At 39.4% G+C, this 18,807-nt stretch overlaps 1 protein-coding gene across 1 annotated transcript in view; it reads left to right on the plus strand.

Annotated features, from left to right (window-relative positions):
• tmem8b (transmembrane protein 8B) overlaps nucleotides 1–18,807 on the plus strand; it is a 44,890-nt gene that overhangs the window by 13,011 nt on the left and 13,072 nt on the right. Inside the window, exons 6-11 of the mRNA XM_077601032.1 lie at nucleotides 599–732; nucleotides 3,516–3,784; nucleotides 7,550–7,932; nucleotides 14,307–14,403; nucleotides 15,469–15,592; nucleotides 18,078–18,220. Coding sequence (XP_077457158.1) covers nucleotides 599–732; nucleotides 3,516–3,784; nucleotides 7,550–7,932; nucleotides 14,307–14,403; nucleotides 15,469–15,592; nucleotides 18,078–18,220 — 1,150 coding nt within the window. The remainder of the gene's footprint in view (nucleotides 1–598; nucleotides 733–3,515; nucleotides 3,785–7,549; nucleotides 7,933–14,306; nucleotides 14,404–15,468; nucleotides 15,593–18,077; nucleotides 18,221–18,807) is intronic.

Genomic DNA, 18,807 nt, shown 5'->3' on the forward strand with positions numbered 1-18,807 from the left:
ATTCCGGTTTCCTCCCACATTCCTCCACATAGGCTGATTGGACACTCTAAATTGCCCCTAGGTATGAGCGTGAGCGATTCATTTGCTGCCACTCTCCCAGATTCCAATGGATTGGGCGTCTATCGCTGTCAATGGCAGCTGACGTATGACCATGCTATAATTAGCACCACCAAGTCAAGAATAGATTGTCCTCTCGTGTACAACACGCCGACAGAGGGTAGAGCAGTAAACGAACACGTGATTGGCGCAAACCTGGCCTTCAAAATTGAAAAGTTACAGCCTTCACGAAGGCCTCGTGATCACCTGAGGGCGATAAAGACCTCGCCGCGGTGCTCCCATGCTCTCCAAACTAATTTGGCGGCTGGTGGCGCGAGGAGTCGCCGTACGTGACACTCTAATGGGACGCCGGTGAAATGAAGGGTGCACGTTTCACTGGGCGGCTCGCTGGAGGGACGGCGGCCCAAATGTGTTATTAATCCCCGAGACAGACTTTCCGCTCGTGTGCCTTGGGAGGCAGATGGTCGGAATGATAACCATCTTTTAAGTCTTGCGCAATTTGTAAAAAGTCATTGAAATCGGCTCTGTTTGTGTCCTTCAGGGTCTTTCTGAAGAGTGCCAGTATTTGTTCCAGCCGCAGCTGATAGTACAAAGGCTCGTCGGGATAGCTGTGCTCTACCCGGGATACTTCATTGATCAGAAGATCCCCGCTCACAATAGATCCGCTCTTTATAAGTAAGTACTCCGCTTGTGAAGTTGATTATTTATTTGGTGACATTGTCAAAAGATCCTTCTTTTTTGTCAGCAAATCTCTATAATGTTTAAAATATTCATGGGAATGATCTTTTTATTTTTTATTTGCCCACAAGTGGATGATTCCACCCTAAAACTTAAAATCTCCCATTTATTTCCAACACATTCAATCAAATTCTGCTCATTCAATTCCCCATTTTACACATTAACTTCCACCTACGCCTTTCGATTCACTCCTCTTTGGTATTCATCTTGGACCCTCACACACACAAAAAACCCTAAATTGAAGTACCCCCAAAAAATGTTTCATTAGTCATCATTCCTCATCAAAAATACCAACAGACAGTGACTCAAATCAACAAGAATTCACTAGTAAATGCCCCACAATCAGCAAGAAGGTAGCCTGAATGCCACAAATTCAACAGATAGTAATCAATAGCAAGTGGCTTTAAATGCCCCTAAATCCACAGTTGCAAATTAAACCGAAAATGACTTGAAAATACCTTAAAATCATTAGAAGGTGAAACGGAAATATGCATAAATAAACAGGTTTCAAAAGATCAACAAAAATGATTGGTAAATGCCCAAAACTTGGTAATCTGTGAAAAATCAAAAAGAAAGAGCCCAAAATCAACAAAATTAGCACAGATTGATGTAAAATTACCCTCAAATACCCTAAAATCAACAGAAAGTGACATGTCAACATGGACTGGTAAAGAGCATCAACAGAAAGAACAAATAAAAATCTCCATCGCCTTTAATGGCAGGAAAGAAGTACCATCAGAAGGAAAAATAAATAAACAAAAATCATATTTGCCTCAGTTGACTCCTATCTTATTACAGTTTTCTAGGAGTGCAACTAGTTCATTAAAAAATAGACGTAATTTTCTTTGCATCTTTATTGATTTTCCTCCTATAAAAGAGAAGTGTCTAAGGAACAATATGAACTATTTTACATTCTGCTTTTTTAATGATGTCTGCTCAGATAAATCAGGGTTGTGATAAAGCCCCATAAGATTTTTACATTTTTCCTGCATTTGTTATTTCTTTTAATGCACACTGTTTTTTTTTGTTAAATTGAAATTTTAACTACTTTTGTTGTTCTCTGTGCATATTAGGAACTTTTCTGAATAACATTAGGGCGTCTACAGTTGGTGATTATCTACTGTTATGTACAAGTCGATGCGCTTCCAAATTAGGAGAATGTATTATAAACAGTGACTAAAAAGTACTCAGTAAACATAGTAACAAGTAGAGTGTGCATAATTTACAATAAACAGTACATTAAATTTTAACTCTATGTTAAAAATGTATTGTTGACTGTTTTTGGGGGGCATAACCTTAGTTTTTTTTCTGTACTTATAAATTTGTTGTATCACTTCAGAGTTTATGTATATGATATGTCAAAATACCATCATTCATTCATTCATTCATTCGTTATTCGAGCCTGCGAGGGCGCAGGGGGTGCTGGAGACTATCCCAGCCAACAAGGGGCAGCCAATTGGCTGCCATCCAATTGCATAGTAATGCAAGTAAATAAAAAAAAACATGACAATAATGAATAGATTAGAGTTCAGGTTTTTAATAATTTAAGCACTTGCCCTTTTGAAGGGTTAAAACAATTTGTTATAAAATGAAACATGCTAAAACCTGCTCCTTAATTATCTTTTGTTTATTGTACTGTGAATTAAAATACACAGAAATAGAATATACAAAGATGTGGTTTTGCTTCATGCAGTATTTACAGATTCATCAATAATTAAATTATGCATGTTTTAATTATTTACTGCATTATTCATGCAAACTTCACTGCCTGTCTATTCAGAAGCGTAACCTCTCCAATTTTGGTTGTTGTTGTTTATTTGGGGCAGAAAAAAATAGAAATTCATTGGTCACTTCAGAAATGAGTGACTATTCTTCATTCATACATTTTATAAAGATTTGTGAGCACAAAATTTGAGATATTAGCACAGTATAATGCAAGCAAACTTAACCGAAAATGGCTTCCTACCAAGGATCATTCATTCATTCGTTAGTTTTCTGAACCTTTTCGCCTCACAAGGGTCGCGGGGCGTGCTGGAGCCTATCCCAGCTATCTAGGGGCACCGGGTGGGGGGCACCCTGAATTGGTAGCCAGCCAATCGCAGGGCACATGGAGACGGACAACCACTCATACTCACACCTAGGATCAATTTAGAGTGTACAACCACCCTACTCTGCATGTTTTTGGCATGTGGGAGGAAACCAGAGTACCCGGAGAAAACTCACGCAAGCCCGGGGAGATTATGCAAACTCCACACAGTGAGGACCACCTGGGATTGAACCCTCGATCCCAGCACTGTGAGGCTGAAGTGCTAACCACTCGTCTGCCGGTCCGCCTACCGAGAATGAGAAGTGCCAAAATTAAAGAAATAAATACACAAATAAAATCTCATGTATTCCATTAACATGAAATATATTATTGCGCATTATTTGTATTATTTTATTTCAATTCAAGTTGAAATAAATAACAACAACATTGTAAATACATTAAATTACATTCATTTGTAGAAATAACCAAATAAATGTTGAAATAAATAAATAATCATTGAAATGTATGGTTATTGAAATGAATGATTAAATATAGAAATAATCATTTTTTAATGACATACATATTTAATTATTTATTTGAATATTCTGGCTTCTTTGTTTCTTCATACGACACTGGACTCTAAAATGTCTGTTTGTGTGTGTGTCTGTGTGTGTGTGTCTGTGTGCATGTACAGAGTGTTTGTTCCCAATTACATTTCAAAGGTAAAAGTTCAGATCCTCAACTGCAGTGTTAAGAACAAAAGCGGCGATACTTGTCCCGTGGTTTTGAAGATAAGAGAGCGGGCGCCCCCCGTGCACAACTCGAGTGCCCTCGACTGCCGAGAGTGGAGCCCCTGTGAGCTTGATGCTTCCATGCCCGCCTGGGAGCGATGGTACTACATCCTGGTCGAGCGATACCTCACTAACACTGACGTATACTTCCGCATCGGCGTGCAAGTTACAGGTGAGGGTTGCTTCATTTATTGGCTCCCGTCTAAGGCGCAATCCATCTGATCCATTTTGCCGTCAATGGAAGTTGAGTTTTGAGGTGTAGAGGTCAAAGGTCACAGGTGTCAGAAAAGGGATTTTGTGGTGCCTTTATAACCAGATTAGCCTATCTAACATTTTTTTCATGGTAGTGAATATGATGAGAAGAGAAAGAGGTCTGATGAAGATGCTTTGAATTTTTGTTTTGGTATTTGCATTGACATTCTTCTTGCACTGCAAAATAATTTTAAACATTCATTCACTGTCCTTACCCTTATTGCTTGTCAATGACACTTAAACCCTGAAATGTAAATTCTTGAATCAAGGGATGGAACTAAAAACGAAAAAATAGTAAATAATATTATAAATATTAAATCTGTATTTACTTTCTGAATTGTATTTCTTAAAAATATTTAAAATAAAATTAAAAAAAATTCCAACACCATGCAAGGGTTATATAACATTACAAAATGATCTTTAATTTAAAAAATAAAAAGAAAGAATGCGAGAGAGAGAGTGAAAGAATGAAAAACTAACATGGCCAGTAAGGCGCAAACAACAATGAGGAAATTGTAGTAATTTGATAAGATTTCAATTTTCAATTGAATTCAATTTACCGTATTTTCACAAATATAAGGCGCACCGCATTATAAGGCGCACCCTCAATGAATGACACATTTTAATTTGTTTTCCATATATAAAGCACACTGGATTATAAGGCGCCCTGTCTATTTTGGAGAAAATCTAAGACTTTTAAGTGCGCCTTATAGTCATGAAAATACGGTATCTCACTAGTTCCCTTCTCATTCAATAGTAGTACTTGTTATTATTTACTTTTCATTTTCTTAAATATCTATCTATGCTAGGTTTATGTTAGAGTTTTAGAGCTTACTGCTTATTCTGTACATGACAGTCGACTTGCGGCATTGTGGTGGGTGAAAGCGGGGGTTTTAAGTCCTAGGCAAACAGGCAATAACAGCTTGACTTATTTTATGTAACTTGCAATATTAAAGCACCAAGCACAAAGAGTCGTTTGCAGATCGTCCCCTTCGGCGAGCTTCCGCTATGTAAACAGGAAGCTTTTTAATGAGACAGAGATTCACAGTAATTGCGAGCCCTGTGCTTTCAGTGCGCACAAAGCCGCCCGTTGCAAAATGGTCATGGATGGCAACAGTCAAACAGCAGCCGTTACCCAGGGGGAACGATTGCTAAGGTTTTTGGAAGCTCGCCTGCTTTGAACAAATGTTGGCTCGGCATGGCTTTAAATCGTTTGTTCAGCCTGCTCAAACATCCATAAAACACTCCATCATAGGCTAGGCTACAGTCTTTCGAACTGTGTCTATATACTACAGTGGTACCTCTACTCACAAAATTAATTGGTTCCAGATGTGGTTTCATAACTTCGATTTTTCACAAGTAGGGCTATATTTTACATTAAATCAGCACTATTAGTTTTACGAACTTTTATACCACCCCTGAAACCCTTGAAAAATGTTAAAAGTATACCAATTTATATGGATGTATGAATGAAAAAAAGAACATTATTAATTAGGCCATTAAAAGGAATAAGAAATGCAGACATTTTCCAATGGGGTAATGTTGCGAGTGGCAGCAGAGTAACATACTGTAACATCGACAAAGGAGTCCCCAGACTTGTCGGGTTTTAATAATGTATTTTGGAAGCCGAAAAACACAATATGGCTATTGTCTGCTGTCGCCAACAACAACACTGAACAAAAAAACAAAACTGAAACCAGTACATCCAACTCTTTTGCCATCTCACTCTTTCTTTCTTCGTCACTCACACGGTGCGTTCAAGAACAGCATGCTCATTACAATACCTAAACACGCACGTAAACACACAATTTACCAGCTTAAAATGATGTTATGCATACTCAGAAAAACTCAAGAACAACTCTGTGACCAATGAGGGTTGAATCAGGACTTCACCGCCACCTGGAGCTGATGGTGAATAAGATATAAAAAACTGCCCAGAAAGGGGGCTTATGGCCGCTACCCTAATGGCTCTGTTGATTTTAGGCATTTTTTTCTTGGTATTGGATCACTCCCTGTTTTTTGGAGGTCATTTTTTTGTTGACCAAGGTTGATGCCTATCGAGTATTTTTTGTTTTTTTGTTTTTTTTCTGCAAATCAAGCATATTTTAGACATAGGAATGACGTTGGGGATATTGAATGGCGTCACATGAACTTTTTGGAAGATTATGTATGAACTTTATGAATCATTTGAAGTGTGTGAGCTGTGCTGCACCCTGAATATCCTACAAAAAAACAAATATAATAATATAATAATCGGACATAGGCCCTGTCGTCATCATCAACAACAAAAGCCTAATTGTCATCACACCCAGAAACTGCGTATGACGAAATTGGTAGTGCTTCTCCATAAGGTGCGTTTTCTCGGCAAAAGACCCAAATAAGTGATAGTTTCGGACTTGTAATTTGGCATTCTGCCGTTATGGATACATCGCTTCACCCCCCCGAGCGGATCACTTACCTCTTCTTTCACTTACCTTCAGTCAGCCAGTAGGAGGCAGATCACCGCCCAAACGTCTTTTCATATTACCTCACCCCGAAGTTATTACACAGAAGGGATTGTGTGTTGTGTTACCGCAAGTTTAGAGTTCTGATGGATGTGGGGAAAAAACTGTCCTTAAGCCTTAATATATTTTGCAAAGCATCTTTACCATCACAAAGGGCAGCCTAGTTTCTCTACTTTCGTCAGGAGCGCATGAGAGTGCCAACAACAAGCTGGATGATCCTGAAGGGTTCTTCAATTTAAGCCCACAAAAGGTCAAGTAAGAGCAGGCTGGTCCAGCAGAGAAAAGACAAACTGAATAATTAGTGCTTGTGTTTCCATGGTGACAAGGTGCACTGTAATACAACACGGAGTAGAGGGAAATGAGCGGACTTCCCACAGATTTCTCAACCCTCCCGCGGGGCTGAGACCACATGACATTTCTGCTCGTTGCGTGATAAAAACATGCGCGAGGAACTGAGTCATGTGGTCCTGCATGAGGACCCCTTTTGGGATTCATCCTTCAGGAACAAGCTCTCCCGGGATGGATATTTTCTTTTGGGAATTATGTTGACAGTAGTTTTATGCAAGATTTATGTTCATTTAAAAACAAACAAACAAAAATACATCTTTATATGTGAAAAACAAAAACAAAACTGCTCGTATCATTTGCTCTCAACTCTTTGGCTGCCACTGACAGCAATTGGCGTCCAATGCATTTTTACTGGGAGAGGCGAATGAACTCCCGCCATCTTTGTTAGTTTTTAAATTGTAAATATTTGCTTACTACCACAGCACAGAACTGAATCCAATCAAATATAATCATTTATTAATTATTTTGTATGTGACATACTACGTCACATACGTCTGGGGTTGAACGTTCGATCCCAGGTCAGTCCTCACTTTGTGGAATTTGCATGTTCTCCCCTTATGTGGGTTTTCTCTGGGTAATGTGGTGTCTTCCCACATCTCAAAAACATGCTTGTTAGGCTGGTTGAATACTCTAAATTGCCCCTAGGTATGTGTGAGCGTGCATGGTTGTCCATCTCTTGGTGCTCTGGGATTGGCTGGCCACCAATTCAGGGCTCCAGCACCCCCTTCGACCCTTGTGAGGATAAGCATTTTGTACAATAAATGAATGAATAATACAAGAGCATATGTTCCATGTTTTCTCAAAATGTTTTTTTCCCTTTTGCTCTTTACCAGACTGCACTAAATCCAACTCATCCAAGGAGCAATTCCCAGCCGGCTCTTCCATGAACATGCCACAGTCGTTCGGCACGGGAATTTCGTTCTCCTTGTCTGACAGTCTGTCCGTGGTGGCCTCGGGAGGTGCATCGTACAACGCCACTCACCTGCGGGCCTCTAGCGATGGCGTCGTCTACATGGCTCCTCCCACAGGGACCAGCAAGTGTTGGCCGGTCCGGCCCACTCTTCGCAATGAGCTGGACACTTTCTCTGTGCACTTCTACGTCTTCTTTGGTCCAAATATATCCATTCCGCCTGACAGAGCTGCCATTTTCGCCATCAACCTTATGCCCGTTTTGGACAGCGGCGGTGTTCTTAACATGGAGTTGAAGCTCAACATGGTGAGTTATGCTTCTTGATCACTAAGACAAGTTGATAGCGTTGTCCACATTCACCGCCTAAGAATTGTCCTAAATCCTCTTTTTGCAGCCTGACTATAGTGACTCTTCTATTTTAATATTTCTAATCAAATTATAACATAAATACATAAAAAAAAACTTAGAATCAAATGTCTTAACCTTTTAAAAAGTTGATTTTGCATTGAAAAACAATAAATATTGGTATCTAAAAATTTATTCATAAAAAGTTACATTTTATTCTTTGTTTTTATCTAGAAAAATAGATAATCACATTAAAAATGTTTTAAAAATTAAAGAAAAATAACTATTAATATCCTCTTGTGTGTTGATATATTTTTAATTTCAGTTAAAATGAAAACAATTTTTGATTTTTAAAATACAAAAAACGAATTTTATTTGGGATTAGTTGGGAAAACATTTAATCTAGAGAATGTAAAAATATTTTAAACATTAAACAAAAATGAACACGTAAATAGTTGCCTTTTTGTCCATTAATATTTGTTTAAAATCTAATTTTATAAATTTTGAAAAACATTTTAAACTTCTTATTTCTCTTTTTTTTCCAAACCTTTATTTCTTAGATACTTTTTACTTGTCAGACAATTAGGTTGTCCTTTTCAAATGTTTCCAATATATTCATTTTCAATTACAATATTTTATTTAAACTTTATTTTAAAATGTAAAAAATAAATCAAAAAGAAAAAACCTGTACATTTGACAAATAAAAATGCTGTTATTACTTTGTGGGAAAAAAGTAGAGATTCTCTTTTTTTTTTTCTTTCCTTCTTAATGTGTTTGTGTTCTCAGCCAATGAGTTAATAATCAGTGACTCATGCTGTTCAAAGATAGTGGAAAACCTTCAAATAGCAACTACCTATTAAAGCAACGGGAGCAGCAATAGTTGGCCACGACACCCGTCACTGTCAAATTGTGACAGCGCACAGCGGGCAAAGTGCATGAAAAATCAGTGGGGAAGAGTCCGATATGTCTTTGTTAGCTTGTCCTTCAGCTGGTAATGGCATTAACAATGCACCTGCAGTGGCTCGGGGGGTCTGCGGGGAGACGCGAGCTGGGGTGCTGCCAGGTGGACTTTTAATAGAAGGCAGTCAGTCTCTGTTGAAATATCCAGTGGATGACACAGCCAATCCCACCTGAGAACTTTGACTTGCTCCCCATCCGATGCTTCGTTTCTTCTTGGTGCATTGATGGATGGGTGTCATTTAATATCTCTGCACTCAGCACACTAGCTAGTTGAGCTTTTAAGTAGCTTAAAAGTCTGCTGTTTACACAACTGTGCATTTAAACGAGGTTCGGGAAGTGACAGTGTTTCTTTTATCCTTTAAGGCTGTATCGTTAGACCGTTCTGGTATTCGTTGGTAACTAAATGGCTGCCATTGACGGCGATAGACATCCAATCCGTCTGAACTGGGAGGCGCTGGAATAATAATTACTTCCTGCCCCTCCCACTTTTGATGGATTGGATGTCAATAGGTGTTTTCAATCTCGCTTTGTCTCTAATTACCACAACACAACATTAAACCATTTTGGTATTATTTACGAACTAAATAATGACAACAACACGGAACTATCTACCATTTATTCATGTTCTGAGCCATTTAATCCTCACAAGGGTTGCAGGGGGTGCTGGAGCCTATCCCAGCTGACTGAATTGGTGGCCAGTCAATCGCAGGGCACGAGGAGAAGGACAACCATTCACGCTCACAGAGCCTACCATGCATGTTTTTGGAATGTGGGAGGAAACCGGAGTACCTGGAGAAAACCCACGCAAGCCTGGGGAGAACATGCAAACTCCACACAGAAAGAGTGACCTGGGATCAAACCCAGGACCCCTGAACTTCAATATGAAAAGACACATCTGGAAGCAGTGCAACCACGTAGAAAAGCAATGAAAGGAAGCTAACAGACAATTTGCAATTATTTAATAAGTATTCATGGACAAAATATAATTAACATCAGTCTGTGATTCAGATATTTTTTAGGCCAGCAGAGAAGGCCTTGAAGGCCCTGACGGCACACCACTGCCATTAGTTTTCAAATTGATAATTTGTCGACTAATCCGTTCAATTTCCCAAACCTTTCAGTGCTTTTTCTCCATTTTCTCCCATGTTCAGCCTAGGTTAGTGATCAAGCGTATGATCAATTTTAATCTTTTGTGTCGTTTTCTGTGATTTATCAGAGTGACAGGGGGCGTGATGAAAATTCTAGTGACGGGGGCCTTAGAGAATAATTTCAATTTGCAGCATTGACGTGGTGTATGCCTAGAGGAGCCCAAAGTGAGTTATTTGAAATCTCTCATTGTTTTAATCTTATTTTTATCTGACTGGCACCGCTACCAACTATGCCGCTGGCTCCAACAGGTGCAGCCTGCCAACTAGAAATACAACCTGGATGCTGCTTCCCTTCTGTTCCACATTGTGTGATATGCAAACACGACTTTCATCTCCGGCCGGTAAAGGCGTGGATGAAACTGATCATCTCTCTCAGCGGCGGCAAAAAAAGCAAACAAGCGGGTTTTCTGTTCTTTTTCTTCCTCTCTCGGAAATAAGATTAATGGAGTGAATAATTCATTGCATAGTTTATCGACTGATGTCATGGAGTAATAGTGATTACCGTCACCTCACAGACACGTATGAATGGCAACCACTGTTCTGCTTTTTGCGGCTTTTTTAATGTCCCTTAAATGCCCTCAGTGTCTCTTCATAAGCACTTTTTGCGACATTTATGGAGGACTCAAATTTTCCTTTTTTTTTAAACTATGTATTAATGCTCGGTGTATCGGCTGACATTTTACGAGGGAAAAACAAAACCTTTATTATTTGCTTCCCAGCGGAAATAATCTTGTTTTACAACTTCATAAAAAAAGAAAAATCTGATGTGGACACCCGATGTGCCAGTGGTTCTGTCGCCAGACTTTGGTGCAGGCGGTGTGGGTTTGAATTCCTCTTGGTGGCGGTGTGATTGTCGGTGGGAATGGTCTGTATCTATGTGTGCCCTATGACTGACTGGCGACTAATCTAGGGTGTAGTCCACCTTTCAGTGTTGAAAATGAATACATTATTTTTTATGATGTGAGAACATGCAAACTCCACACAGAAGAACCAGCCTGGGATCGAACTCAGGACCCCAGAACTGTGAGGCCCATGTGCTAACCACTCATCTGCCCGGCCACACTTTAATTTTTATTTAAACATAATTAATCTTTCACTAAAACTCCACCCCTTAGCTATGTTTGCTAATCTCTTGAGCTTCATCACTTTGATCATTTTGGTCAAACTCTGAAAAAAAGAAAACTACAACATATAGTCTGAGAAATATGGAAAATGTCTACATTATAACCTCATCTCATCTCATTTTCTGAACAGCTTTGTCCTCACTAGGATCGTGGAGGGTGCTGGAGCCTATCCCAGCTGACTTTGGGCCAGAGGCGGGGGACACCATGAATTGGTGGCCAGCCAATCGTAGGGCACAAGGAGACAAACGACCATTCACGCTCACACTCATACCTAGGGGCAATTTAGAATGTCCAATCTGCCTACCATGCATGTCTTTGGAATGTGGGAGGAAACCAGAGTACCCAAAGAAAACCCACACTGGCTCGGGGAGAATATGCAAACTCCACACAGGTGGACCGACCTGGATTTGAACCTGGGTCCCCCACTGTGAGGCCAACGCGCTAACCACTCAGCCGCCGGGCCTATTATAACTATATATTCATAATCAACAAAATATACATTTTGAATTTATTTCTGCCCTCACCGGTAAAAAAAATCTTAAAAGAAAGAGATTTGATTTGGCCAACATCAGCACGTGATGAAACCCAGCCACTTCTTTAACTCTTGTGAGAGGCAGTCAGGCTTTATTATTTCATAGCCACATTTGTGTCCCAAACCACAATGTGTCATTTGCTTGTCATGAGCTTCCTTTGGGGAATCTGGCAGATTTGCAGTCACAAAAGCAAGAACATATCGTCCGCATTGCATCACTCGGTAGAAAAGACTGGGAAATTGGATGCAATGTGTCTTCTTTTTTTAAATTTTTTGTATATAAATATATATCCCTCTGCGTTCATTTCATCGCCCCTGATCCAATTTTCAAGGTTTTCTTTGAGTCAGGCTTACGCGCACTATAATGAGTAAGTCTGACACCGTATGTCTTAATAGCTTTTTTTACATTACAGATTTTTTTTTTAATCAGAGATGCACCTCCTTTGAGAAACTTATTTAGTGGAAGGTGTTGAACTGAGTCAACACAAATTGGTTGTTTTTTTTCCCTCCCTCACAAATCACATCGACAGCAATGCGTGTACATTAAGGAGCCAAATGGAAGTTGATTTTAATTAGTTTGGGGTAGTGGCTCTGTGAACGCACGAATGCTGCTGAATGCAGCAAATAAAAAGGAAATGATACCAACTGGCTATTAACTCACTCACTGCCTATGCCGATCCCCAATCCATTTTGACTGGGAGGGTTGGCAGTGGTCATTCACATCTCCGCTGTTTGACAAATAAACAAAAAGCCGCAGCGGTCAGAGAAATAGGTTTGGTTAAATAATTAATTAATTCATTTTATGTACGGATTATCCTCACAAGTGTTGCGGGGGTGCTGGTACTTATCCTAGCCTATCCCAGCTACGGGCACTCGGCGACGGACCCCCTGAATTTGCGGCCATCCAATCGCAGCGCACAAGAACATTGACGCTCACAATTATACATTTAAGGGCAATTTAGAGGGTCCGACTAGCCTACCCTGAGTGTTTTTCTAATGTGGGAGGAAACCGGAGTACCCGGAAAAATCCCATGCAAGCCCAGGAGAACATGCAAACTGCACACAGTGAGGACCAATCCGAGAACGAACCCCTAACCCCAAAACTGTGAGGCACACGTGCTAACCATTCGTCCACCTGGCCACTGATGAAATAACATGAGTTAAATAAAATGTTAGGAAATTTAAATATTGTTTGTAACATAACCCACAGCAGAAAAGAAGGTACAACCACTTGGGTATTTTATTTAATATTCATTATTTTGGCATTGAATACTCGTAATAGATTATTACACTACCCAACAACTTTTCATTTTCTGTTGCATATGTTTAAAAAAAATCCATTACATTGGATGATAAAAATAAACCAATTTAAAACTGGATTAGAGAATATAAAATGGCAATTCCAGCAGAATATGACTCTTTTAGTGTCAGTGTTGAAGATTGACATTAAAGCTCTGTCCATCCTTCTGCTGTGAGTTTAAATTAGTTTGTCACTCAAAGATGTCCAATCCATTTGAGCTTGGAAGGTTGGCAATGAATAAATGAATGGTTCATTCACAGTCAGGAAGCAAATGAGTTAAAAGGCTCAAAGCGAGGATTGGACAGATTAAAGGTCGACAATGTCTCTGTTGCGATTCGACTTTTAAAATAGTCCCTGATCCATTTGTTAATGTATTAGTTGTCAATTAGTTGAATAATTACGGCAGCCCGAGTTGTCCATCGAATGAATGCATATCAATGATATGGCCGATGACAAAGAAGAGTATGACTTTACTAGCTGTAAAAGATTCTAACCACTTTAAATTCCCATGTTTTGCTCCGAGCCAATTTTTTGTGGTTTTCGCGGTGTTATGGGTGGTTGTCCTGTTGCGAAACTCATAAGTTAAGCAGTCAAATGTGATCATTTCTGTTGTAACCAGACGAAATCTGTCCTTGAGGATCAGAAACTGCGGTCATCTTCTTTTCAATTTAGACCTTTTATTACTTTGTAATTCCAGTGTGTCTGCCTTAACATTCTCTTTAAAAGAGTTAAATCAAAGATGTTGTAAAGGGAGAGAGCCTCGTTATCTGCCGGTTGCCCCAGGGGGGCTGCACACACATGGACACAAACTACACAACAGAGGACCCCCGATGCTAGTAAGACGTGTGTAGGTTGTCGTCACCAAAAGTTGGTGAATTCAATTTTAAGTTTCCGAGCAGAGTTTGCACTTTGTTGCTTAGAGAGCGAAGCGCAAGTGTAATCAAGGGAGGTGCAGGACTCATTACGGGCTGAGTTTTGAAATAGGGTTTGATTGAGTCATTCTATCAAGAGATTGTGGGCCAGATGGTGACTCCAGGAAGCACCTGGCAAATAGTCTGCTGGTTCCTTTCATTAATCAACACTGTCCCTGCCTAGCAATACTGTACACTATGCAGCATTTTATTTTCCTCCTATAACTTGGGGTCTGACGAAATGAGATTCATTTTTCCAGTTAACTTCACTCACTTGGCACAATCTGCTTTTGCTATTTTTTTATTTGAACAGCATATGATAAATGTAGTAATTTTGTTTTTGTGTCTTATGTGTTGTAGTCGACGCTTAAAGATAAGAATGTCACCGTGTTCGGCTGCCTGGCTCATGGGATGCCGCTCTTTCTCTGGCAAAATTCATCGTTGGAATGTGAATCAGGTATGTGAGAGGGTCCTTGTTGGCCGTGCATGCTAGAAAAACACAAGGAATACATTTCTCAACTTCCATGAACACAAAATGGGTAGTGCCATATACAGAGCGAATATTTTTTGGTGGGGAAAAGGGAAAACAAAAGGTTATGAAAGGTATATGAAAATCATTTTTGTTGTGAAATACGCAAAGAATTAGTTTCTTCAAAAACACACACAAGGTAAGGAAATATTTGGATGGAAAAGGGTAAACAAAAGGGTGAAACAGCTACGTTTATGAGAGAATCACCTCTGTTGCCCAAATATGTTGGAAACACCAGAGGCATTAATTTCTCAATTTCAGTCTGCCAAATAAATCTTATAAAGAAAAACATGACCCGTATGGAGCGAGGTAGAAAAAGGGAACAAAAGCGGGGCGAGGTCTATGAGAAACATCTTTATTGGCCAAGTACGTTGGAAACAGTAGGAAATAACCTCTCAGTTTCACTGAATATGAGTCAGGCAGGGAACACCCTGTGGCCAGCCAATCGCAGGGCACATGGAGAAGGACAACCATCCGCGCTCAGTTTTATACCGAAGGGCAATTGAGAGTGCTCAACCACCATGTTTTGGGGCTGTGGGAGGAAATGAGAGTACCCGGATAAAATCCACGCAAGCCCGGGGAGAACAGGCAAATACCACACATGAAGGTTCCGACCTGGGATCAAACCTTCGATCTCAGAACTGTGAAGCCAACGTGGTAAACACTCAACACCAGGCTGCTTCTCAGTTTCAATCAACATAAAAAACAATGACGTTATCCACGGAGAAAAAAGTTAAACAAAAGGAACAAAACAGGTAATATTTTATAACCATCTTTATTGGCCAAGTATGTTGGAAACACAGAATTCGTTTCTCAGTAGCAACCTCTCAAATGATGTTTCATTGAATAAGAAAATATGACAATAAAAGGGTTGAAAAGTTCAAACTCTGTTCCTTTGAGTGGTTGAGCTAAATGTGAACTTGGGGAAAAACACCTCAGCACATAAAGTAAGCAATATAATTAACACCTATCCATCTTTTTTCTCTGTTTTAGAATCTGTTGCTGGATTTTTCCTCTCTGTGAACACCTCCACTAATATAACCAAACTCAGGATTCCATACCCTCAGACGGGCACCTGGTACCTCAGTCTGCGCTCGCTATGTGCTACAGAACACGGGTAAGACTGTGCATAATCTCTTTAGTGTTTTCTCATTTAAAAAAAAAATGTTGTCACATAAATTACAAACATTTTAGGTTTGAAAATGTAAATTCAGATATTACGCCACAATGTCAATTACCTTAAATCTGTACATAAAGTAGGATGAAATAACAATTAATGCAAATTCAGCTTCATCCAGCCAATCACAGGGCACAAGGAGAGACAACCATACATGCTCACACTCATACCTGGGGGCAATTTGAAGTAATCAAACAGTCTACCAAGCATTTTTGGGGTGTGTGGGAGGAAACCGGAATACCCAGAGTTAACCCACGCGAAACCGGGGAGAACATGCAAACTCAGCACAAGAAAGTCCGGGCCTGGGATCGAGCCCTCAATCTCAGAACTGTGAGACCGATGCGCTAACCACTCATCCGCCGGGCTGCTAAATGTTATTTACAATAGCAAAATGCTTTGAAGCAGGTGTTGAGGAATGCTCATGAATATTAAACAGTGTGTAATCAGTTCTTTGGCTTGGACTCAATTTCCCCAAGCCCACTGCAAGACAATATTTGTCATCTATTCCCGAATGACAATGACAAAAAAGCATTCAATACGTTTTACTTCCCATCTAAACATAGATTGTTTACCATCCATTCTTTGCTCTGCTTTTACTTGCAAGAGTTTACCCAGATGAATAATTCAGTATATACTTAGATCATGACAAGAAACACGTTTGTTTTTTTATAGGGTCAAAACCACAATTACTCTTTGTCAAAAATTAATGCGTCGTTATTGTTCAATTGTCGAAACGTTTGGAGGTATAGATACCAAAATGTTGTATCCAGATACAAATATTTGTTCTTCCCATGAATTTGTTCTCCTGGGTTAAATTTTACTTCGCACTTAGAAATGGAGGAGATTTTTGCATTTTCCCAGTCAACTCATTGGGTACCAGTGACGGCACTAGATGTCCAATTCACGTTTGGCCTATTTTTGATATAATCTGGATTAATCTCAGGCATATCCGGGTCACTTCCTATTAATTTTGAGTGACTTTCTGATGATTTGGGGGCAATTGGAGTCTTTCCTTGTGCATTTTTAGGGTTTAATATAGCAGTGAAACAGTTAAAAAAATTAAAAAAACGTTTTTAGGTTCCTTTTTCTGTACTATTGAAAATGGTAAAGCGTATTGGATAATTAAAAAAAAAAGTGTAAATATGTTCACGACATTTTGAAGAAGTCAAAAGGAAAATGGTTTTTAGTGAGTTTTCTGACACATTCAGAACTTTCCGTCTTTTCAGTTAGGCTTGTTTTGTCTGAGCCTTAAAAGTGTGAAGAGAATGAAAGAGGTCCAATCCACTTGGGAGATGCAATTTCGTGTGAATAACAGATGGTGAGAGTGAGCCATGCTGTGCTGTGAAAAATATGTATGAGGCAAGCTGGGATTTTTATATATTTACTCGCTTTTAATTATTTTGCTTCAGTGGAAAAGGTATTACAAGTGACAGATTTGTGTTACAGCTCCAATTCAATTGGTTAATAAAGATAATCTCAAGTGTACAGAATGCAATTTTTTAAATACCCTTTCTTTAAAATATTTAGAAAATGAATACAATGTAATTAACAATATTCAATAAAATAATATTTACCAAGAGTGGCGTGGAGAAAGAGTGGTTAGCACACCCGCCTCACAGTTGTGGGATCAAGGGTTTAAATCTTATTTGGTCCTAGTTATGAGTGTGACCATGAATGGTTGTTTGTCTCCTTGTGCCTTGCGATTGGCATGCCACTAATTCATAGTGCTCCAGCACCCCCCGTGACCCTTGTGAGGATAAGTGGTTCAGAAAATGAATGAATGAATGAAAAAAAAATCTAAAACCTACATAATGTAATGATCACGTTTCATTGCCGCAGTTTATTCCTGTTATTTTATCATTTTAAATTTTGTAAACTGTTATACACCGCAAGTAGAATGTAATTCACAATAATATGCGGTTACTTTTGACCTCCGGGATTTTTCTTTAAATGAAATTTAATGTGTGAATGTACCAAATGTTGGGGGGGAAATTACAATTGTTGACTCAAATTTCATAAAATAAGTGATGATGTTGAAACTCAAGCTGGTCAAGATGTATTAATTATTGTCTTAGTGCAGGCAAATGCATTGTTATAGGTTGAAACATGACGATCATAATCAGCGCCGTGGCCAGTGCTTGATGTCCAATCTATTTGGACAGGGAGTGGCTGCCAGGTATAGGTTAGGTTAGGTTAGAACTTTATTTCATCCCGTATTCGGGAAATTTCTTGGTTGCAGTAGCAAGACAGACACAAGACACACAAGACATTGTAGACCTAGGTAAAAAACTGGAGCCACATAGAACGTGAAGCTTCATTGTGGCTTGACCCATCGCTGCCAGTCCTCCCAATCCAAACGTATTGGACGTCCATCAATGGCATAACAAGTCAAAACATACTTCATGCAAATTCTTTTACGTTACAGTTTTGAGCCGTGTGCCAACGTAACCGCAGAGGTGTACATGCGCGCCTACCTGACTCCATGCGTCAACGACTGCGGCACGTACGGACAGTGCAAACTTCTGCGCACCAACAACTACCTTTATGCCGCATGTGAATGCAAAGCAGGTAAGAATTGCATTAAAAGTTCCCCTCCCCACTTTTTTATCCAAATAAAACTTTATGCTAATAAAAAATTGATTTCATTATCACATTCAAATAAAAGGCACAGTCCCCTAGTGAAGTCCACATTGTTCCCCCGCAAATAAAGCCTAGCAAAATTTCAATGTATTAAAAGCTGTTTTTCCGTCTTTTGCCAGTACTTTTATTTTGTTATCTTATCAAAAAAATCATCATGTGGCAGAATATGGAAGTGCAGAGGTCGTTATCCCTCATCCGCTGATGAAATTTATGGGATCAGGTCACCCGGCAGCTGATGTTAATCTTTTGATTGGAGCAATCTGGGAAGCACAATAAAGACAGCGCTTAATTAAGAGCAGCGATTCAATAAAGTATGAGCTTATGAAGCTAAACAAAGCATGTCCTTTGAGGATTCTTCATAAAATCCTGCTTTGATTGTCCCGTTATCAGCGGCGGTAAAATCATCCTCTTTGCTTTTTGCGTGGCTCAGCTTCTGCCCCTGGCCTCAAATTCCCTATTCAAGTGTGCTCACAAATATTTAATTCACGCTGTCTTATCCAATTTGCCTCTTGATC

The sequence above is a fragment of the Stigmatopora argus genome, chromosome 5 (genome assembly GCF_051989625.1).
Source record: "Stigmatopora argus isolate UIUO_Sarg chromosome 5, RoL_Sarg_1.0, whole genome shotgun sequence".
Lineage (NCBI taxonomy): Eukaryota > Metazoa > Chordata > Actinopteri > Syngnathiformes > Syngnathidae > Stigmatopora > Stigmatopora argus.